The 24,427-nt window shown below is 38.1% G+C and overlaps 1 protein-coding gene across 1 annotated transcript in view; it reads left to right on the plus strand.

The window, feature by feature from the left end:
* MIPOL1 (mirror-image polydactyly 1) overlaps window positions 1-24,427 on the plus strand; it is a 151,614-nt gene that overhangs the window by 111,919 nt on the left and 15,268 nt on the right. Inside the window, exon 12 of the mRNA XM_062494999.1 lies at window positions 20,562-20,792. Within this exon, the coding sequence (XP_062350983.1) occupies window positions 20,562-20,792 (231 nt within the window). The remainder of the gene's footprint in view (window positions 1-20,561; window positions 20,793-24,427) is intronic.

Genomic DNA, 24,427 nt, shown 5'->3' on the forward strand with positions numbered 1-24,427 from the left:
CAGTGGGATTAGTGAAGCTGTAACCACTAATGCAGAGTGGTGATGTCAGTCCTTACTCTAAAGCAATAGCAGACTACCGTGAGCACCTGTCCCAGCAGTTTACCTCAGAGAACTAACTGGTCTTTTCATACCTGTTTTTTTTTTATCTCACTTTTTCAGTTATGGCCGTTGACTCATTTTCCTGCTCTTTTCATCCTGTCTGCTTGCTTCTGTTCTGGCAGTTGCTGTCATTGTTTCAGTACTAGTTGTTTTAGACATAACATGGTGTAATTACAGTCATTAAGAAGAATGACCAAGTAATGGTGTCACTGTAAACCACATTGTTCTTTTTGCAGAGCAGTTTTGGGGAGGTCATGGAGAAGACAGCAGTTGTGTTTTAAGTATTCTTGCAGTAGTAACTTCTATTTCATCAAAGAGTGTCAGACACCTGACATTAAACACAAAAATTGAGCTAATTAAATTTCCCACTTGCAAGCACAGAGGAGGTTCTTTTTATACCAAAGAGATGAAGGACTTGGATATGCAGTGGTAGACCATGTAATACATGTTTTGGAGGAACCTAACCTGCTCCAGTTTGATGCAGCCAAACATGTGGAAAGCAATGACCCTGTTAAGGAACACTAAGGTTTTTGTTTGCTTTCTGATAGAGCAAAGAAAAAGGCAGGGACCATCTTTCTGTTTGTTTATTGAACTGAGTGTTAAAATTAGTAGAAAATTGGGGAGGAGAAACACTGCCGTCTTTAAATCAGATTGGTTAAAACCACATCTTCTCTCAGCAACTCCTGGACGTTTCAGTGAATTTTTAGTCAATTTTTGGGGTGAGGGGAGCCACCCTGATAATTTGGACCTGGGGTTTGGAATCTGTGTGCTCAATCTCCTCTTCCTTTGTTTTGTGCCAATTTCCAGTGAGGTGCTGCAGCCCTAAAAGAACTGGAATTTTAGGTGGGTCTTTCTCACTCTGTGGTCTCATAAGCATTTTCCCACCAGTAAGCCCCTATGTCTCTCTGTGACTTCTTTCCTTTGTCACTTGATTGCTTGTGCAATCACAGCTCTTGTTAGTGTTACAGGAGATAAAAGTCTAAGGTTTGGGGGCTGTTTCATGAACTGGATTAGACAGCCCAAGGGGAGAAGATTGATCAGTGAGCTGCTCTGCACTGGAAAGCAGCTGCATGAAGTTTTAGTGGTGCTACTGTGTTTTTGTGTGTTTTTCAGTGGCTTAGTGCAGGCAAGCAGTAGAGGCAGAGCCCTCCCTTGTTATCCTTGTGTATTTCACACTTTATTGAATTTATTATCCTCCTGTCCCTGCCCCATTCCCAGACTTCTTGTTCGTTCTCTAGTTTGGAATTGATTATTGTCTCACTTTCTGCATTTGTTCAACTTTCTAACAATAGTGTAGTCAGCGAGACTGACTTCAGAAATAAATCTGTGGATAGAAAAATTTGTTAGGAGCAGAGCACACCAGACTCACATCCATTCTCCACTTAGTATTTGACCATTTGCAAAGAAAAGGGATGGTGGCGAGAAACTCCAGTATATACCCTAGGCTTGGTGTTTACAGTGGCAGTTTGGCAGGCAGTGAAAAGGCAAATTAGTGTCTGAACCTGCCAGGACTTTGAAAGTTTTCCTATCATACTGGGAAAAAATTCTAGCATGGAAAAACAATTTCCAACTCAGCTTTCGTGATTTATGAAAACTTTGAGAGAGGAAGCACTGAACTGTCCAAGATCCAAGGCATCTGATGGAATAACAAACCACCTCACACCATCCCTGCAACCAGAATGTTGTACACTCAAATTGTCTTGTGCTGCTGTTGGATTGATCTGACCAATATGAAATCTTTGTGCCTGATGTTTCCAAGGGCTGGCTCTTGGCCTTCAGAGGTGCCTTACTGTGCATAGAAACACTAAGGAGCAGGTCTAAGGGAGCAGCATGAATATATACTGAAGCATCTAACGCATTCCATGATGCAGTTTTATTTTGTAGCATGCACTATTCTAATTCCACTACAGCTTCTGTTACTGGGTATTATGGTGGCAAAGTTTCTTAAGTTTTTCAAATTAGTTGAGGACCAACCAGTCACTTTTTTTGCCAAGTATATTAAGGCTAGAAGTACTCCACAGGTCCTTATACTGTATTGCACTGGACTTGAGCCGACTTCTTCTCTAATTATTTGCTGTCATGTGATAATGCGAGCTAAAACAACATTTACTTTGTCGTTTTTGCTGGGATAGGCCTTTTCACATGAGTTTCTGTTCTTCTCTAAGAGCAACAATTTGCTTGACAGAAAGGAATTCCTTGTCATTGGATGCTGATGTGGTCTCACGACTGTATACAGGGCATTGCTGGTGTTCTGTTCACAGCTGACCTTTGCCTGGCTGATTCCTTCACCTACTTTTTTACCTCGGCTCTGTGTGATTTTCTGTTATGACTTCCTTGATTTCTCAGTGAGCTGAAAATTTAAGACGTGTAACTTAGTTCTGTGGTTTTTGAAATAAGTGCATAGTTAAAGATGTCTAGGAGCCATTTTTCAAAATCATTAAAGCATAGTAAAATTGAGTTCTTGGAAGGTTTAAAGTCTCTGGATGAACTACTTGCAGTCAACCTACTGACTGCTACTGGTAGTTTGCAGTAGATAGCAATACAAAATATGAAACTCCTGTAGAAATACTTGTAAAAATTCGGATGATGAGATCACCGGAGTTAATATCTAGTCTATACAATGCAAAAATACACAAAATCAAAATTGGATAATCTATAAAAAGCATATACAGGATTATGAAATCTGTTCTCTAGTAGAAAAGGTGTGTGGCCAAAGGCTACATATTCTGATTCTACCATTAAAATGTTGAAATGCTGGTTGAATATAGATGAATCACATCGCTAAACTCTGCTTCAGCTGCTTTATTTGTATAAACTGAAAAAGAAGTTTTACCCTTTTGCATAACACCTTTAGAGACTGAAAATGCAGGTACTCTTGCTTTAAAATGAGAGAAGGAAAACAGATACAGAATAAGAAGCCCTCTCCAGAGCAAGTTAAAGAAACAGGAAAACTGTGTGTGTAATAAGAGCTATTTGCAAGACAGATTTCCCCATGAGAAGTCAGGAAGAAAATCTAAAGGTGTAAAAAAATTTGGCTTGCCCTATAAATATTGTATGAAAGGGAATTCTTTTGCTATTAATCTAATGTTTAGAAATAAAGTAATAACATTGTCAGGAGGACTTAAAATGCCATTTCATTTTTTGTTCATTTTTCAGAGGACATATTTTTATGTTAAAATGTCAAATCAATCATTTTAAAAAATCATGACTTTGATGTGTTTCAGTTTAGTTCTCTTCAGCTGAAGAACTGAAACAAAATTTCATTTCAGTTTGAAATACTAAGGTGAAAGAAAACTTTTCAGTTAGAAATGTGCCACAGGAAGACGACATATTTTTTTTGTGTTGGAATTTACATTTCCCAGTTAAAAAAATCTTTGATGAGAAGACTTTCTTCATGAGCAATTTTCAGTCAGTGCTAGGCTTAACATTGCTTTTCTTACTTTGTGCTTAACACTGCTCACAGTGGAAAAATGTATCCCTTAGGTACTTAGGGAGTATCTAAGAATAAGTATCTTAGAATTCAGGTGGCATAAGTCCTCTGACTGCCACAGAACACAAAATAGAAGGCTGTCCACCTGTTTTGTTTACAAAGAGATAAGTCAAGAGTAAGGTATTTTCTTTATTCAATTCCTGTCTAAACTTGGAGCTTTTGTTAAATTGATACATGCATGTCATGCTGATGCCTTTTACTGGAAAAAATTTCATTTTAACTTCCCATTCACAAACTGCTTTTCTAGCTAATGTGATAGAGGTCTTGTGTTTTGGAAGGTTTTTAACCTGTGTCCAGCATTCCATAGTGATGTGTTCCTCCTCTGGTATGGGTAGTTCTTCCAGCATAGGTGTGAAAGCTGTCATTTTTAGGAGAGTAGAGACCAACTTGGAAGTTTCAGACACAGTTTTCCAGCGAATAACTGGGCCTGCTGGGATTTGCTCAGTTCTGAGTCTCTCAGCTATTTGAGTGAAGTGTAACATACTGGTGATACTGCTTTTGATTTTTGATTGCTTTTATAAGTAACAGTTTACATGGTCATGACAGGAAGGAGAACTAGCCCAGAGCCACTTGTCTTTTTTCCTGATGCCACCAAGAAAGGCATGTAAGCAGTGCTATGGAGCTGCTGTCTCTATAGCAGAGGAGCTTTTATGGCTCTGAGTTTGGAAGGAAAAGCCACAGAAGGAGAGGGAGGGAGGGAGTTATGCTAAGTCAACAGTCAGTGTTGTATTTTCTTTGACAGCAAAGAATTTAGGGAAGCTCTTCCACTACCTGAGCCATTTCATGTTACAGTTTCATCTTCATTTCTCTTAATCTATGCTGTGTCAGTGTTACAGTATAGCCACCCAAAAACCTCTTCACAAATGAAATGTGCAGGGTTTATTTCTTTTTTATTTATCTAGTTAGTTAGTTAGTTATTTCATATTCTTCACACTGCTAGCTAGCCACACTTGTTATGACAGTGAATTGAAAAGTATGATATTATGTTGTACAGCACTAAAAGTTTCTCCTGGTTGCTGGTGGCTAACGTCCTGACGAAGAGAGCCAGGAACAAGATCTCAGAATGAAGAGAAACCTGCAAGCACTGTAATCTCAGGGTTGAGCTCACTGAGGCGGCTGACATTTGGAGCAAATAAAGTCATGCTCTGTCACACAGGTTCCACCACTGTGTCTCTCCTGTCATCGAGAGATATTTTTATGTAGTTTTTACCATTCACTCTCTTAGGACTTTTACTTTGATTTTTGAGAGCAATTTCTTGACCTTGGTAATTAAAATATATTTTCTTCATGCTTGACACTGTCATTGCTTCCAAGCTTTCATAGTTAATAACATGTGTCTGTACCATACACAGGGCACCAGAACAAAAAATACTGATCACCACAAAATAAGCTTTGAAATGGCCAAATTGTTTCCAAAGTAGGAAATAATAATGGGAATTATGTAAGATTTGTTCATAAATGTTATAATGTTAAGAGCTCTAACTGTAAAGGATCTCTCTCTTTTCAATGTAAATTTGTATTCAGTGCTGGTCAAAGTAGGCTTGTATGTACAAGCAGTATCTTCCCAACAGTCAGTAGTCTAAACTGAAAATACAGTAGATTATTTAGGATTTCTCTGCTTGTCTTTTGTGGATATTTTTTTAACTAAGCAGGAAAGTATTAAAAAATAAAGTCCTAATTTTTTTTGTTAGGTACTTTTTTTTTTACTATTTCTGGTGTTTGCAGCAGGAAAAGAAATCCTTTTGTTTCATTTAGCTATTCTTTTAAAACAACATAGTAAGTAACAAGTGTTGGGTAGAAACAAAGCAAAGCCACAGTTGGATGTTGCTGTTATAAGATAGGCGATGACAATGGTATCTTTTTAGTGTATCTCTTATCTGTGGTGTCATTAAATCTAATGATGTGCTAAATAATAAAAGCAGCCTTATCACAGTGCAAGGCTTTGAATTGTCTCAAAGTTGCCATGCCTGCGGGTTCCCTTTGGCTTTTGGACAGGGTTTGGAGTCGGAAGGAGCTGCAGTTCATAGTGCATTTATGTGATCAAAGCTCTTTAGACAGATGGCTGCTAGCACTCCAAAATGATTAAAATATGTTCCAAGCAACATCAGTCTGTGGGCTTGGGGACCCAACCTTTCATTAGTCAATAAAGGGTCTTGAGTTCTTGAAAATGAAATCTTTAAAAGCTAATAAGGCTGCTGGTTTGCTCTGAGCTGTTTCTTTGGATTTGCAGTTGTGGATTGGAATTAGGCCAGTGTCTGTCCAATAAATATGAGGCTTTAAAAAAAATCTGGTTACAAGAGACCTCCCAGAAGATCTGGCTGTTAAACAGTATGGCCAAAATTTTCAGTTTCATATATGGAAATTTGGACACCTGAGTTTGCATGTAGGGAGTTGGGAAGGGACCCGCAAGTGTCCCTTTGAAAAATTAGTAATTTTCTGGAGCAATAGTTAACTGTAGGTGCCAAAGCTGGGTCATGTTGACCTGAACAATTTTATTTTTAGATCCTTATGTGTTGACTAAGGGTAATTCTAGAATTCTCTCAGGATACCATAATCAGGAGCATTAAGCAAGTTTTCAGAGCTTTTAGAAATCAATAATATTACTTACAGCATTCCCAAGTGTTGTCTGTACTTGCCAAATCTAAATGTATAGTTGGGTGCTACAGCATGGCTGCATTTCTTCTCTTGTCTACACCTGGCTTGTGAAAGATAGCAACTGGGGGTTTGTGCAAGTGTGAGGTGTCTGTAACCTCTGCAGATTTATGTGAGGGCAGCAGCACTAAATGACTGTTTAGTAAGATACTAACGTGTTTGAGCATTCTGCTTCTTTTTTTTTCTTTATCTGAGAGAAGAGAATCTGCACTTACGATTTGCAGATCTCTGAACTTGAAGTGTTCTTACCTCATAGACTCTTTCTACACAAGGCTCAAAAACTGGATATATGTGAATTGTCTCCAAAATAGCGTACTGCTGTAGAATGCATTTTAAAACACATCAGAGTTTTGACATGCACCAACAGAAGTAAAACAAGTCGTGGTGATCCCATTAGCTCAGTGTGATCCCATTAGCCACATTGTTCAGCCTGTCTTCTTTCACCTTGGGAACAGCCCTCACATTCCTTTTGTCAGGACTCGATGTGGCCAGCAACTGAAGTTTTTCCCCACACAGACCATATTTACTCCAGGAATATCATACTCCATTTCTTTTTCTCAGAGTCTCCCTCTGAAGGCTTGCCTGCACCTGAACTTCCAGTGAATTTTATTAATCATAAACATAAGCAAGATGTTACTGTTTTTTTATAAAAGTACATCAGACTCTGGGTTCTGATTATTTTGGTGAGCTGATTTTGGGTTTTGTTTGTTGCAAAATATGTGGGTTTTGTGTCCCAAAGCTTTTTGTCCACCATCTAAAAAATCCTGTCATCTACTCTGCTCTTATAAATGACTTCTGAACATTTTCCTTAGCTCTAGACAGAAGTATTTTGTTTCTGTTCTTCAGATTCCTGCGAACTAATTTTTTTTCCTCAGACAAAACTAAGAGCTCATTTGCTACAAAGTAGGCAAAACAGGACAAAAGTCTGCACTAAAAGCCCAGGATGCAGTGCACATGCCTGTTTCTCTTAGTGTCTCCATTTCTGGAGTTCCTTATGAACAGATATATTTACCTTGGACTTGAGATTTCTCACAGTGACTTAAGTGTGCTCTGACATGGTCCTGTTATTTTATCTCTGTTACCGTTCTGCCTCCTAATCACCTAAATTAGTCAGAACTTCAGAGTAAGAAAATGCACAGAGCTTTCATCAAAGATACGATTTAGGGCTCAAATAGATCATGAGCAACTGGGCCTGGTTAAAAAAAATTTATAAAGCACAGATTCACAATGTCTTGAGAGCAAACAGAATTTCTGTGCTTAGGAATTATGTTTCTCTTTGTATCTCCTAATATATCAGACTTTACATTTATCACTTTTCCCTCCACTCCAGGGAGTATGAAACTTTTTACTAATCAAGCCAGGACCCTCAAGCCAGAATTCTATATAGTGTGGGGGCTTTTATTGGTGCTTTTTTTGTTGTTGTTGATGGTGTTTTTTTAGGGGGGTTTGTTGTTGGGTTGGTTTTATTTTGGTTTGGCTTTTTTATCATTTTTCTGAGCTCTGCAGAAGCTCAATTTCCAACAATGCCATGTAACTAGCAACTGCTACCAAGTGCTTCACCCATATTCACAGGTCTGAGATTTCCAGAGAGCTGAGCAGGACTTCCAGAGCAATATGAGATATGGGTCTGAAGAAGTGGATGATTTTATACATGCTGCTAAAGTGCTTGGGGGATTCCTGCTTTGAATGTTCTGATTTGTGATTGTTTTCATCTGCAGTTGCAAGTCCCTGTAAGTTGTAAACACCAAATTCTAAGGGTGAGGAGTGGAAATGAAGGGCCTTCTTTGGAATGTTTTTTCCTGCTTCTCAATTCCCCTAGCTGTAAGATGTAAATAGTGCTACTCATGCATTTTTTGGAAAGTGCACTGATTTAAGTTTTCTTTATTAGATTCTGCTATATATTAAGTGAGATAAACCTAAATTTATCACAGTAGCTATTGTATTGCAGCAGTCCTTCTGAAATGCAAGTACAGAACTGCCTTTTCCAGATGAGTCATGCACTGTGAGGGCCCCATTAATACATTTAATGTTTAATGACCAACTGTTTCTCCTGCTTCCTCCAAATTACTGTAAAGTTACTATTCCAAGTTGAAAAAGTAGCTTTTTATTCTAGAGAAGACTGTGGTATTCATTGCTTTCAGTGAGAATGTAATCTTAAACAGTTCATGGGATTTCCTCTGCTAAAAGGCAAGCGTGAATTTGGAAATCTCTGAAATAGGAATGAAGCTGCAAGAGAGAAGAAATAGGTATCTGCTGTTGCATTAGTTCAGTTTGGAGCATGTATGTCTGTGTCTGATAAAATTAATGTGCATATATATATATATATATATATATATATATATATATATGTATATATATCTACCTTTGTTGTAGAAATGTTGCAGAGTTCCTTTTTTCTGTTTGTAACAGTGCAACTCTTTATGACTGGGTGGAAAAGGAAGTGTTGAGCCTGCCAAAGTTGATGGAGGTGAATTTGGGCAGCCAATTAGTGTGGGACAGCTAGATGGAACAGAGAAGAATGTAAAATGAGTAGATTGCTACAGATTTATGCTTGCCAGAACAAAACAGGAAAATTGTTTGTGATTTTAAAGACCCTGACTTTGCAGACTTTAAAATAAAGATATGCCTTAAAAAATAATCTAAGAGTATGCTGGTATATTGATACTGCTTTTGAAAATTATGCTAGAGAAAGGGTACAAGAACGTCAAACATTTAAAAATTCTTTTTACTCAGCTAATTCTTCCATAATGGACGTTAATACTGTTGACATTACTCATGGATTGAATGAAAGCAATTTAGACAATAGATAGTATCAGGTGCTAATAGATCAAATGTAATTATACTTTGTGAAATAATTTTACACAGTTTAGCAAAATTGTTTCAATTATTCACTGTAAAGGAAAACACTGTGTGAAAGTGACAATACTATGCCTTCTCCTCTAGGGGCATTATATGCATTTCTAAGTCATATTTTTATTTCGTAGCAACCTTTCCTCTATAGCAGCTTCCAGTGCAAGTTATTACAATTCTTTTTGCATAAGATAGGTCATGTGAAGTTCAGCTGTAGGTGGGGCCACTCTGGTTGATTGGGGGACAGTCTTAATAGATCCATTTCATTAATTAAGTCATGCATTTTTTTATTAACAAAACCTGTATGTCAGGTTTAGCCAGCTGGGAGCCATTCTTATGGTTGTTATCTTTGTCAGAAGGAATATTGTGAAAATAAGGAATTACTGTACACGCTTTAACTCCTGATTAAACAGAGGAATGACATCCGCTCACCTGCTGTCCATGAAAAAATAACTTAGGGGCATATAATGGTGTTGATTCATTGATTCTGATCTTACATATCTCATTAAGGTGAAAACTACGTGCATTGTATTGAATATATGCCATGAAGGACTTCTGCCATACCTGATTTATGATCATTGAAACAAGCAAGGTTGAGGCCAAAATTTCAAACATCTAGATTGCTTCTTTTTATTCTTGAAGGAACTTTTTCTTCTTGCCCCTGTTTTTGGCTGTATAAAGTAATATTTTCTTCCATTTTTTTCTCTTCCTGTCTTCCATTCCCAGAGATAGGAGGATGCAGCAAGGTTTCCAGAAAGTATTTAGTTGTACTAGGCAGCCAGAAGAGCACGTACTTACGGCCACAGCCTTTAACTTCTTGATACAAATAAATTCAAAGCAGTCTTCGCTAGACTTTCTTCTGGTTCTCAATGGGAAATGCACTAATAGCTTCCACTATCATTAAAGAGGATTCAACTGGGAGGAACTTTCACCAAAGAGGAAGAAGTTCTGTGAATTTGTCCCTCACCAAAAAGACTGTGAAGAAGGATGGCTAACAAGGTTCATAGAATCAGATCTATCTTTCTTTTACTTCTGAGCAAGGCAGGATCGTAATGTTATCCAGGCTCATGTAAGATAATGTTCTGTTTGTTTCTGTCATATTCTGTAAAAGGGACTTTCGTCCTCAGGGTTTTGGTGGAGATAGAAAAATACATAGAGAAATATCCTTTAGCTCTTCTTCCCTTCTGTCTGTATCAAAGGAGTAATTTTGCTACAGTTTTACAGTTGTGACAGTAGAATGAGGAATTTCATGATGTAGGAATTTAGTTTTCTCTCTTGAGCAATGTTACTGCTTATATCAGAGGAGGATATAATACTTGTTGGATGTGTATAAGCATAGTAGGAGGTATTCATACCAATAATTATCTTGTCCTGTTCAAAAAATAAATAAGGAATTGAAGAGTGTTGGATTCCATGTTGGCTGGATTTCACAAGAGCTTTCATACTCATTCAGCTTCCTTGTCAGGTCCTGAGAAAATAATTAATTCTTTGGTTCAGTGCAACCAATGTATTTCCTGCTACAGTGTTTCACTTTACCTGCTGGTTATGGAGAAATGAAAGACAAAACTGCAGTTTTTCTTTGTGAAATCCTGTGTCATAAAGTCAAAAATACTGTTTTCCTCCTCAACCAATCTAAATTAAAGTGCGCAACTGTATTTTTTACACATTTTATTTCAGTAGCTCAATAGTCAAAACTCATGAGGGTAAAGGAAGAGAGATGTGAGGGAAGCTGATTTAAAATTTTTAGGATTCAGAAATCAATTCAGCACTCTTTACAGCCTCTTTCCAATCCCTACACCTGGAGCTTCTCTTCACTGATTTTTCTCCAGCAGCCACCAGTCTAATCTCTCGCTTTTCAAGAGGTAAGAAAGTTGTGTATTTTGGCTTCCAGTCATGTGCCATATCCATCTGATGGCCCCTTTCACTGGGAGGAATGAAAGAACATCTTCTCAGAAAACAAGGATGTTTGTGCTCAGGGCAGATCAACAAAGCACAGGAGGCTGCTGTCACTGCCTATGCCCCATGGTGACAGTGGTGGCTGAATCTGCAATGGGGAGACAAAAACTCCTGAAAAACTGTTCTTTCCATTAAGGTCCCAAACCTGGATCTGTCTGCTGAGGTTAAGCAGGTTGATGTGCATTGTTAATGCATGCATCACTGTTAATTAACTCTTTAGTGTCTTTCCATGACCAGCAATTAGCAGTGGGACCTGAGAATCAAATCTGGGCCTCAGGTTTCCAATATGCAGCACATGTAGGTAATAAGAAGAAATCCAGGACCTCGAAAGCTTAGATTTTAAAGCAAAAGAGCTAGGGAAAGACACTTTATTCCAAGTTTCAGCATGGCAGGCTGAGTTTTGCATGTTGTGACTTGCTCAGTACCACACAGAAGATGTGAAATAGAAGAGGGAATTCAAGACAGAGCTTTTATCCCCAATCCACTAAATCATTCCCTTAGAATGTGTCCTTGTTTCACATTAAGGAGAATGGCCCAGACAAGTCTGCCCAGTTGCTTCAGTAAGCTTTGGTACAATAGGGAAGCAGACTTTCCTTATATTAAATTTCCCAGGCGCTCCCTTTATCATTTAAGCCATCATTTTAACTGCCTTGTTTCATAGCGCTTAACTGTCCAAGGAGCTGTATGATTTATATGAGCAAGGGTTTGGCAGCAGCAGCTAGGTAAGACACAACTTACTGAGTAGAAATACGTTGCCATTGTGTCATTCACATGGTGTTCAGGAGGTGCATTGCTAACTCTGTATCCACACAGCAATCCCCAAACCAATGGCATTTTTGCATGGGCAAAGCCATGATGGCATTAAAGTATTTTGGGTGTCTTTACCCATGTGGAGGACGGATTTCAGACTGCAGTATATGCACTCCTCCTAGTGAGTCACCAGCCACTGCAGAGTGGTACATGTTTCTGTGCACAGTACTAAGAAAGTGGGGGAAATGTGCTCACTTACTGGCACCCTAGTGACCAAAGCTGGGCATGAGCTGGAGCACAGTACACCATGTTTGCCTTTCGTCAGAGTTGCATAATATATTTCAGTAACACCTTTGAGTAAGATCAGACAAAACTGTTCAAATCCTCTGTTTTATTTTCTTGGGACAGGGAAGGAACTATACTCAAATTTTAAAAGTTACTTTTTTTTTTTTATCATTCAAAGATTTTTTAAAGCCACTGAATCATTCAGCAAGAAAGTAGGGACAAGGAGCAGAGTTGTGATTCCCCTTCTCAGGTTAGTCATACTGAGGGTTTCTAGCTTTAGGGCTACTCAGCTCATCCATGAGATCATCCCTCTCTGAAATACCATATGTATTCAATTTTTCTGTCTTTGAAACACTTTTCCATCCTTTGTGTTTCTTCTAATTGCCTTCTCCTGGAGAGACTCTTCTCTTCCTCAGCTGGAAGTTCCAGGCCTTGCTGGAAGGCAGGGCTGGCTTCCAGCTTGGGGTCCAAGACAGCTTTGTCTCTTGCTTTTCTGATTCAGTGGAGGAGTTAAGCCAAGCGATCACAATAGCAAATCAGGACAGCCATAAAACTCACGATCATGTCTGATTTATAAAGATAACATTGTATTAAGTACAAGATATTTTCTGAGGTTTTTAATAGCAGTCTTTCTTCAGTTGATCATTCCTAAATGATGCCATGTGCTTCACTGCTTGATTAATTTATATGACTTTATGATTTTAATTAATACTGTTTTCACCAGAGGCAATTACTAGTGATTAGAAAACTTCAGACTGTTCACTTTATCTATGCCAGTGTTTGGGAATTATTCCTGTGATCTTTATTTTTGAAGACTATTGAATGGCATCAAGAGCACAAAAGAGGCCATGTAAACACTGGGGGAAAAGTAATGCTTATTCTTCTGGGAAAACATTTATGGTGATTCATATTTTGGAAACTGAAACACTATCAGTGTTTTATTCCCAGATTATTTTCCAAAAAAAAGTTTGGATCCATTGCTGAATCAGTTTCTTCAAAATACTTAGGCTCATATTGAAGTTGGATCATACAGAAGAGGCTGGAAGACTGTGCTGTGGGAGAGAGTCAGAGGATTCCTCCATCCCCTGAATTAGCACAGAGGCATTGAATAAGCTTATCTAAGTATCTAAGGTGGTGTTTAGATCATACCTGGCAGTAGCAGAGGGATACCTGCATGATGCTAAAGGATCAGGACAAAAGTTTCTTTGTTAGGGATCTAGACAAGTAGCTTTGTACAGAAGAAAAACAGAAAATGGAAAAATGCTAAATAAAACCCATCACATTAGTATAACCACTCAAAGATGGGAATATTCAATGTATGGGTACAAAAAGTCACTGGATCCTAGTATAACTATTTTAGGTTGGGGTTTCTTTCCTCTGGTGAAAAGAAGCTAAAAATCCTACGTCGTCTTGATGTGAATAAGAGCTAAGAATTTTTCAGAAACTGAAACCTGGTAAGAAAATCTCAAATGTGCACTTGTATAACAGGTTTTGAGCAAGTTTGGCACAGTATTTACTACTACAGTATAAAGGGCTAGGTTCCTTGATGTATATTTCTAGTTGGCATTTTATCAAGGAAATAAACTTTGGGTTTTCTTTATTTTGTGACATGTGGATTGAAACTACACTTTCTGTGTCCAAAGCCTTGATTTAAAAGCATTAGATCATTAAATTCAATGCTTTTGCATAAGACTAAAATTGTAACCGAACAAATTATTTATGCAGAGAGAAAGAAGATAAAGTTCCTTTCAAGAGTTCTTTAACATATCAGATTGATAAGAGTCAAAACACCTTTACTGCCATTAAATATTTACCAAGACTTGGCTTTTGGAAGAGGGGCAGTTCAGTGCAGTGTGTTTGGCTCCATGCAATGCTATTGATTAGCTATCAGAAGGACATAGTTAATGGGTAACTGGAGGTATTACAGAGCTCTCCACATTCTTGTCAAGTCTTTTCTCTGAAGATGACCTAAAATAAAGTCAGTTACAACTGGCGTTCACCTGAGACAGATTGCACAAGTTCGCCTACGGTATGAACAAAAGGTTCACAAGGATCAGTTGACCAGGTCTTAGGCAATCCTTTCTAGTAGTTGTCATCACTGCTGGACTTTAGAACTGCACGTGTTTACATTTAATTAGAAAGAACACACAGTTTACATCGCACAGTAGCTATCGGCATCGAATCAGAATTGATTTCCGCTCTCTTTCTCAAATGGCTATTTCTTTCCGACTAATTAAAAAAAGGCACATAACAAAATGACTCATATAAATTTTAAAGCAAAGTAAACACTATTCCCTGGAGACAAAAATAAAAGTCAACAACACATAGTCATTACATTGAGCTTGTTCTCAGGTGATTCTGATGCCTGCATTATGATATGTATTGGTGCCATCAGATTTCTTTTATATAGATTTATATATGGCATGTCCCTTTGCACTGAGTGGACACTTCACTGACTCTTTCAGTTTTCAGGGTCAGGATTCTTATTTAGTTCATCTGGATTGTTGCAATTTATCTGAGTTGATTCACTAATATTCTTACATTTTGCCAAAGGATTTTATTCATTTGAAATAAAATTGTCTGTGTGTAGGTCAGTCATGTAAAATGAAAGTCATTATCAGATGCCATTATCTTTACCAGTGAGAAGCTGCAAAGGAAGCTAAAGGCACAAGCCATATTAGCCTTAACTTCATGCATAATTTCTAACAAAGAAATCTCTATTAGGTTTTTTTTAGTTCTGCAGGCAAATCTAAATTCCAACTATGGTGATAGGCTACATCAGTTAGGGCTTCAAGCAGAAATGTCTGGTTCTTGAGTGTACTCATTCTCTGTCATCAGGGAAGACTTCCGTGGTTGGCATTTTGCAGAGTAAACTTTCATCCCAGCAGTACTGTCAAGCCTGCGGGAGCTGAAGGGGTTGCTGAAGGTCTACACTGGGTTGGCGAGCGTGTGGGTATGTGGGGACTGTGGGAGCTGATCCCAAAATGCCTGGTCAGAAAGCCTGATGTTCCTTTATGCCGTAATACGCTGGTTTTCTTGTGAGTGACAGTCAGCTTCAGGATGAAGCTCTTGGCAAGGATCATCAGAAAAAGACAAAAAGTAATACGTAGCGTTTTAAATTACAAAGTAGTACATTGTTTTCTACTAGATTTTGTTGGTATGCAAGTGGTTGTTATTTTAGTGCGCTACCAAGAGTTTTCTTGCTTTCTTAATTCAGTTTATATTTGAGGAAAATGGTGCACTGTTCTTCAAACAGTTGTCAGAAATGTTGTTAAAAACATACTCTCAGTATAAAAAATAAATCGCTATGACCTTTAGGACAAGATCCTCTGTGTCTCTTCCACCAAGCTTGTGTTTCTGCAAATCCCTGACATCGGCAGTTTCCCTGCTGGCCCCAAGCCAGAGCTGCTGGCTCACACCACCCACGTACACACCCCTTCAGTGATCCATGTCAACCCAGCGGCCTCCAGCAGCCAGCAGAGAGGTGCAGGTGCTGCCAGATCAGCCTGGGGATGGGGAAGGTGGCAGTGCCTCTTGTCTGTGAGCTGGCTGTGCCCCTCCTCTTTGCCTGCTGCCCACAGCCGAGCCAGGGGCTCTGCCTCTGCTAAATGCACACACTTCCCAGGGAGAGCACACAGGAGGTTGTGATACACGGAGTCACTGGCACCATCTTAAATGTCCATTTTATTCACATACTGAGGTCACTCTCGGTGCCAGCTCTGTCTTCGATTAATAGATAAGGTTCCCTCTCTATTTGCAGTGTTACCTAAATAATCTATTACTGTAGGGAATAACTACAGTATTACAAATACTAAGTTAAAATTATTTTGTTAACTAAAGCCATTGGCAAATATTTAAGAATGGCCAAAGCATATGAATTGACAATAAAGAGCAGATACAAGATAGCAAAATTCTTATTTGTAGCATCTAGTGGGATAAAGTAAGCACCTTACAATTTTTAATTTTTTTTTTAAATTTTGGGTTAATTTTACTTAGTTAGAACCAAGCCTTCACGGCGCACCTGGTGAATGCTTAGGCTAGAATGTGATAATGCAGCCAATTCCTGATCAAAATATGACAGGAACGTTTTATGGAAAGCTTGGTTCTAGGAATAACATGTAACTTGGGAAAATTACAAAGAGTATCTGCAATAGTTTGCTCTATTGCAAACACAGTCCTCTAATTCATGGAATAAATTTGAGAGCCTGTGAATCTGTATTATGCAATTAGCACAGATACACTGTGGAACCCTGAAGATGTGTAATTAACTTTACCATGTAGCAAGTAATATTCAGGATTAAAGCATAAAATCTACAGTGGTCTTTCCTATGAACTCAGGTGCACTATATCTGAGTGAGAAAAAAAGCTAATGCTAAGTTACAACCTTCCAGTTTCTATTCACTTGAAGATAGCAGAGACCCCAGTCCCAGGTGCATCATGTACCCAGGGAACTCATGTGGATTTCTTAGCTACCAGATAGCTCCTTAGCTGTGGGTCTGTGCTCTAGCTAGAGGGAGTAGCACTATAACTGCAAACATCTCAAAAATGCTTCCTTCTACTCATCAGTCTCATATATGTTTTGCTCTGTTTCAACCAAACACTGTTAATCCAGAAACTATCTTTGTGGAGGCCCTAGACCATTTAATGGCATGGTGAATGTGAGGAATGATAGGTGGTGATGAATGTCTTGTGTGTGCTGCTCACGTAAGGCTGTGCTATCTGAGCAATTTGCCCAGGGGCTGTATAAAATGAACAGAAGACATTTGATTACAGTGCAACTCCCTAAATGAAGAGTTTGTAATGGAGGCATGGTTTCCAACATGTCTTGTTTGAAAGCATATTTTGGTAGTCCTTCATCTTGAAGAAAGACTCAGATTATTAACTCCATGTGCTTACTCCCTCTCCCAGGCTAATCGCAGGGAAATGGTGTGGGTACTTCAGTGGTCCTGGACAGTAAAAATGAAGCTGAAAAGAATACGTTTGCTGTTTGGTATCACCAGACCATCCGAGTTTAGTTTTGACCTAAATTTTGATTGTGCTGCATCTAACTTAGCTCTTTCAACAGTGATGGGTCTCTTGACATTAGTGAACCTCATAGCACTTTGCAAAGGTAGCATTGTGATTGCTCTTGTTTAAAGATAAGAAGACTGAGGCCCAAGGAGGGAAAATGTGTTTGCTAGTGGCCTTTAATTGATATATATTGAAACATAAAAATTCTAAGAAGGCAGGTAATTGATTAAAGCTTTCCGTCTAGCTAATGAACCTGTTTGAATCATCTAATGTCCAGGCTCTTAGGACCCTGGTACAGGTTGCAGATTTCTCTAGATCATTCCAGAAGAGAAGGCTGAATCTCAAGATGCTGCTCACTGTTGTTCCATACTCACATGTAATTGAGTCTGGACAGTATGGACATGCATGATCAGCACCAGTCTGTCAACATAATGTCCTGTGAAATCCTGAAGTTGTATTCCCATCCACCACAGAGAAGAAAATAAACAGTGGCTTCTGTTCAACAAGTGGTTGAGGTTGCCTGAGCTCATCCTAGACAAAGAATGCATGGGTACATCACACAAGACAGTGACACTGTGATGGACTGTGACAATGCAAAGAGCATACTCTGTGTGTAATGTGCAACAAGCATTCCTGTTGTAACATGGTCCACGGCCTGTATGCCAGAGTCTGCCTTTGGCTGCTGCCTTCAGATAAATTAGTGAGAGATGGTTTGTTGTACTGAGAAAACACAGTCCTCTTACCTTGTGCAAATGCCGGCAAAGGAAGACTAGTAAAATATTTATCTATGGTAGGGCAATGTCATCTAGTTACCAGTCTACCAGCTGTCAGGCTCCTGACTCACATGTAATGCAAACTTGACTATTTAATATCCTCCACAGAAAAATCACAAAGTCCTTTTAGGTCTTACGGGCTTTTTTTGATATTGTCTTATTGCAGTGTTTCCTAAGAGCACCTTTGAGGTAGTATTTTCAAGGTATTGGTGCTGCCTGGCCCTTGAGTGCACTCAGTGGCATGAGGGCATGCTCTTCAAAGCCATCCTTAGTGCAGGCTAAGGTCTGAGAGGTCTCCAGGACCTGTGAGAAACATTTGTGGTGGAAACCAAGGTCAGACCTACACGCCTTTGAGAACATTGGATATGTTTATCACTGGGGTGGAGGCAGAGGGAGGGAACGGGTAGGGAATGTTTGGTTTTTTGTTGGGGACTTTTTTGTCCCTTTAGGTGGAAGGTTGTTCAGTAATTGCTTCAGGTGGAAAATCATTTCCCACCTTGCAGCAAAAGTATGCGTGGCAAGGTAAGGAGTGTTTTAGGAGCAGCACTTCATAGGAGTTGATTTTCAGCCAAAGTCAAGTCCCTCTGGGAGCAGTTAGAACTTTTCCTTGCAGGAAAAATACTTCTTTGAAGGCTTGAAGCTCTTCTGACTTTGGGGTCTGAGGAAACCTCTTGCTCTCTACAGGAGCTGCACAAGTGATATCGTCTCATGTCACTTTTTCTTCTGCCTAGACACGGTTGAGGTGGGCCCTTGAAGCTCTCAGACCCAAGCTGGAGCAGGAAAGAGGCCGTGCTGCCATAGTAAAGCAAAAGCCTTACTAAAAAGAACATGTGAATTACTGAAATCCAGGAACTGTTTCAATACTTCTGTGACCCATTCTTCAGGCCTGTAACTCCATTTTTTTTTATATAATTATAGCATCAATATTTGTTGAAGAAATAATCTTTGCATGAATGAAGGAATTTCAAATTAGTAAATTTCAGAAAGGATGAAAAAAAGTATTTTACCAAAACACATATTGATGGAAGTCTGGAAATTCCATGCTTTTGAAAAAAGATATTAAAAAATCTATCAATCAGTCCTTTATGTGGAGGAGTCACACTGGTTACAAAGCGTATACATCAGAAAATATTGGTCCCTCCAATGCAATCATTATAAGACATGTAGTAGTATATTGCAATTGTGGTAGTATATATATGGTTTTCATGGCCAGTCTTTGAAAAGGAGCCCAGTTGTAGCCACAGAGAGCCAGTATTTCAGGATATAAATAAATTACTATATTTTTCATATATTCTTGAAAAAAACTCTGAGCTGGCATAACCAAGGTAAAATATTTAGTCTGTGCTCTAGTTTTTGTTCTTTTTTTATTTTTTTTGTTTGCTTGTTTGTTTTTTTGTATTTTTGTTTTTTTTTTTAAAATCAGGGACCCATATATTCACTGAACAGTATAGCTTCTCATCTGTCTTTTTTTTCCTTTTAATCTTGTGCCAGGTGTTTAAGAAGCGGGCAGCAGTGGTATTTCAGTAACCTGCTTTCGACATTATTTGCATAGCTTTGTTTTTTTCCATGGTGATCAATGCTGAACTGTAGTGGAACTTCAGTCAGTAAATTTTATGTGCAACTGCTAGGGCAATTTTTTTTTTAATTAGTCCATTCTAGGAATTTTAATGTCCCTTTATAAATATTTATATTTTCAATATGTCTTCATTCAATTGAAAAGGTTTTTCACACTGTTTTCAGGTAATCACAGATAGTATGCAGGATGACATTTCAACACTCTAACCTTTTAACGTCTCTATTTCTCTTAGTTCATCACATTTTGTTTTTCCATGTATATTTTATTTTAATTTGTTTATGGTTTTCCTTCATGGGCTGTTGGAACATACAGTGTTTTCCATGCAAACACCTTAATAAACTGCAAAAAAAGAAAATATGCTATTGCATACTAGCAGCTGTCAGGTAGACTGTCATGAATACTGTAATCAGTGTATGCTGCTACTAGAAATCCACACTGAAATAATGTTTGATTTCTCCAGAACTTTCTGGCACACAAATACAAAGCATTTAATACTATATTCTGGTTTGTGCAATGAAAGAGTATAGGGTTTGTGCTCTGTGATTTGGAATCTCTATGAACTTACCTCAGAATCATGGATAAAATCTGAATGGGGTCCTTCAGAATTTATTAGCATGTGCAAATCATATTTCTAAGTAATCCTGCTGATTTAGTGATTTTAATTTTTGAATTGTAATGGTTTTATTCCTTTCATTTTATTGAAAAGTCTTCTTTTGCAAATAAATCCCCTGTAGCTGGTAGGTCTACTTGCTAAGACATTCCTGTGTAGCACAAGTCAATAATACATCAATAACTTGTACTGATTAATTCAACTTCATGTAAATCACAATAAAAACTTTTTGCTGCAGCTCAGAGGTGATCAACAAGATGTTACAGCTGAAAAAATGCTTCCTCTTGAGTTTTTGCAGAATATTTTTTTTTGCTTTTTCAAAGTTACATACTTCTAGAAGAGTCTTGTAGAAAATGTTTGTTCTTTTTGTACTTTGTCAATTCTGAAATATAACTTGTTTTGCTGCTAGTACATGTGAGTCCATATATGACAGTCATGAAAGTATTGATTAGTTCTTGCAGCTCAGCCTTAGACTGAAACTTAATAACATGTATGATTTGGTTTTCCCAGGTTATACAAGTCTTTGTCTGAAGGAATGAGTCTGAAAAACCAGCCTAACTGTGCTTTCAGTACTTCTGAAGGTGGACTGCAAGGAAGGGAGGATGCTGTGACCCTAACCTATGGCCAGATTGAAGAGCTGGCAGCTCAGCTTCAGCAAACCCGATCAGAGCAAAAGGACACTGAACTGAAGCTCCAGAAAGCCCTGGAAGCTTCACAGGAGGCCAATGAAAAAGTTCAAAAGTAAGTCACTAGCCTTCCAACAAAAATTGCAATTGTAATCCACATGAAGCATTTTTTTTTCTGGTATTTTGTCTCTAACTGAAAGTGTGGCAATATTCAGAAAAGGTCCTTTAAAATGATTCCTTCTTTTTCAGCTCATTTCCTACTCAGTGTGAAGCTGATTTTAACAGTTTTGTGCTATTAGGCAAGTCAGGGTACCTCTCATTAATGTTATGGAACTTGCTTCCTACCTGTACAAGGCACAGAGAAAGTCTTTCCATCTCCTATGAATGGTTTTCACTGTGTTTTTACCCTGTGGCAATCCTATGCCAACAGAGTATTTGCCTTTATAATTGCATGGTAGAATATTACGGTTCTCATTTTTGGTCTGTTATACATCTGGCAGGTTCCATGCCACGGTAAATGCTTATGGGGTTGTTTAGGGGTGGCTTCAAAATCTTACTGAGAGCCACAGGAAGTCTCTGAGTCACTGAACAGAGATTACATTTTATTTCCAATCATGAGTTTCTCTGTTAAAAGGTTACTGAACTCCAAAACCTGAAGTTCATCTCTAGTGAAGTACTTATTGTCATGTTTGTTATTAGTAGTGCCTCTTGAAGGTCCAGCACTTTTCATCTCTGCATTACATTCATCAACTGCAAAATTCTCCTCTCTCACCCTTCCAAGGTGGTCCATGCTGAACTGATCCAAATTGTCCTTTCTGTCCATGTATGTCTTCAACTTTAATGGCTACGGCATATTTACAACCTAATCAATCAAGTCTTTATTCTGAGTGCTTAGATATATTTGAAACTTCAGGAGGTGTGCACTTGATAAAAATAAATGTATGAAAAATATTAAAGTATGGTAAGGAGAATACTGATTTCTGTACACTGTCTTAAGTTGTTACATCTAGTTTTATTTATAAATGTTTAATAATATAGCCATTTAAGCAGAGGTTAGGTTTTTGCTGGTTTTTTTTTTCCCCAAGTGAAACGATCTTGTTTGATCCCATGTACCCAGGGTGGCCAAAGTAGAAGTGCAGCCATAAACGGAATGGTAGTGGGGTGCACTGCTATAGTGAAAAGAATTTACGTAATTTAACATGCTTAACTACTTGGGAAAATTTTGGTCAGGTTAGTTTTCATTATTGTTAAGATCAGACGACTGAGCCTATAGCAAAATTAAACAATTGGCTGAAGTCTTTTGATGACAATAGCATGCCCTTTTTACCATGAAACTGTGGAAATGCTCTGCGCGTCTTCCCAGCACCCGGAGTCATCCACCCCCATCTTATAATTCAACCTGCAAACAGATTAAGCAGCTGAGTTTGTGGAAAGTGTGTTTACTTTGAGCTAAGAACCCTTGTGTGACACTATAGAGATTCCTCTGACACCTCTGGGAGAGCTACACAGACAGTTCGTACTCATCAGCAGGGAAACCGGGCTGAGAATTCCCAATTTCTTTGTAACCTCAACTGCTTCATACAAATCCGTGTTTGGCAATTAGGCAGGAACTCATTTGTTAGCTTAGCATTTTATTTAGAAGATGTAGGATGTTCTACATTTCAAAAAGAACTGACAATTTATAAACCTGTCAACAGAAAGGCTTTTTGGTATTAAATGCAGGAGTATTAATTAATAGCACTGCCTTAAGAGGATGCTTAATGTAGTTTAAAATGTGGCACTAAAATTCATAGACTTAAGACCATTCTAAAATATCTGTTTTCTTGACTTTTTAAAATGCTCAACTAAAATTGAATTCTGACGTATGAAGGAAGTAGCTTTGTCAGCTGTATAAAGTAGATTCTCAATATTATTCAGCAAAATAGCAACACTTTAAAATCAGATTAATGAACTAATTATTAAGAAAGAACATCATTGTAATTAAAATATTGTTGAGAAAGGATGAACTTTGTATCTTCATACAATGTAGTTTACTGGTTTTACACTCCTTTTCTAATCTGTTCTCTGGCAACACTCTAAAGAATTTTTTAATATTCTTAAATGCTTCAGTGTTTGCATTCAGCATGATACGCAGAGCTTAAAAGAGAGTTGTAATTCTCCACAGTGTTTCCATCATGTCAGCCATTTGTGTACCCACCAGTAGTTGTTGCTTTCTAAGTGTGAGACCCAAGTCAGGATACTGGTCCTGTGCCTTCCATCAGGACAAAAAGCATCTAAAAAATTTTTGAGCCTATCCCACAGAAAACAGCAGCTGTGAGCCAGAAGGGGGATGTTTTGGTATCTACTTATAGTGAACTTGGACGTAGTAAACATCTGTTTATACTGAATTAGTGTGAACTTCTCATAGTGGCTCACTGCAGTGTGAGGTATAAATTGAGACTGTGTGCTCTTGCCTGTGAAGACGATTCACTATCCTAACAGGGGTGCTGGTGTAAAACAAGAAACATTGATGTTCAGAGTGACCACACAGATTTAGCTGCATTTGCTGGAATCTCTTTTGATTTTGAGACATCATTGAGATACACTTAGACTTTTAAGAGAGTTCTATTCTTTATAAAGCAAGTACACATTTTAACTGTGGTCCGTGTAAATAAAAACATGTATTACATATTTATTCAATAGACTATTATGATCTGCAATAACAATAATATCTTTAATCAATACTCTGGAATAGCTATGACTATAATTTTCTACATTTAATTAATGTTTCTATTTCATGGTAACAAAGGATTAGAACAGGAGCACAGAATTCACCAGAAGTGTTGGTACAGTACCATAGGCCCCATGCAAGTTTGTCCTACCTGGAGAAGGTGGCTGGGAGAGCCTGTGAATTAATTAATATCTCTGCCAACAGAGGAAGCAAGACATTTTAAAAATGTCCTTCCAGCTGGAACCTCTGGGATTGTGGAGTGGTTGCTGATGTCAGTGAGATCAGAGGAGGTTATAATGTAATACCAAATCAATATTAGCCAATTATCAGTAAAGGTTGAGGCCACTTTTGATGTGGTTTTTCCAGGAAATGTTCTATTTTTCTGCAACAACTTTGCAGCTGGAGTGAATTTTAATGCATTTTTTCTACTGGGGACTTCTATTTTTTTTCCTCACAGTTTAATGATTCTAGCTCAGTAAAGCACATCTCTGCATGTGAGCACAGCTACTCTTGCATTGTCGTGTGGCTGTGTAAAGTGGCAGAGGAGGGTGAGCGGGTAGAATTTCTATGTAATCCTCTAAAAATAAACACACAAAAAAACCTCAAAAAATCCACAAAGTAACAGTGCAATGCTAAATTATACAGGTATGAAAAAAAAGCATAAATGGTGAGAAGAATCCTTTTTACATACTTTCTCGAGGTCGTTCTGACTATGAATAAAGCTAATATAAAAGTGATTTAAACCAGAAGTAATTGCTTCATTTGTCCTTAACTGTTTACTGGAGACCTTTTCTTTCGATTTTTTTTTTTCTTTCTTTTAAGGAGGAAGTCAGGAGAGTTACAGCTTTGGATAAAATATTTGAATTGATTGAATTCATAAGAAAACTAAGGGGTCGTCTGAATGAAATTCTATCCTTAATAACATTTGCTTTACCCCATCCTTAATAACATTTGCTTTACCCCTTAAGGTCTGATTTTTTTTTGACCACCTAAATTTCATTGTGACTGGAACACACTATTTTTTCATCCTGAATTTCCCT

The sequence above is a fragment of the Cinclus cinclus genome, chromosome 6 (assembly GCF_963662255.1).
Source record: "Cinclus cinclus chromosome 6, bCinCin1.1, whole genome shotgun sequence".
In the NCBI taxonomy this organism is placed as follows: domain Eukaryota; kingdom Metazoa; phylum Chordata; class Aves; order Passeriformes; family Cinclidae; genus Cinclus; species Cinclus cinclus.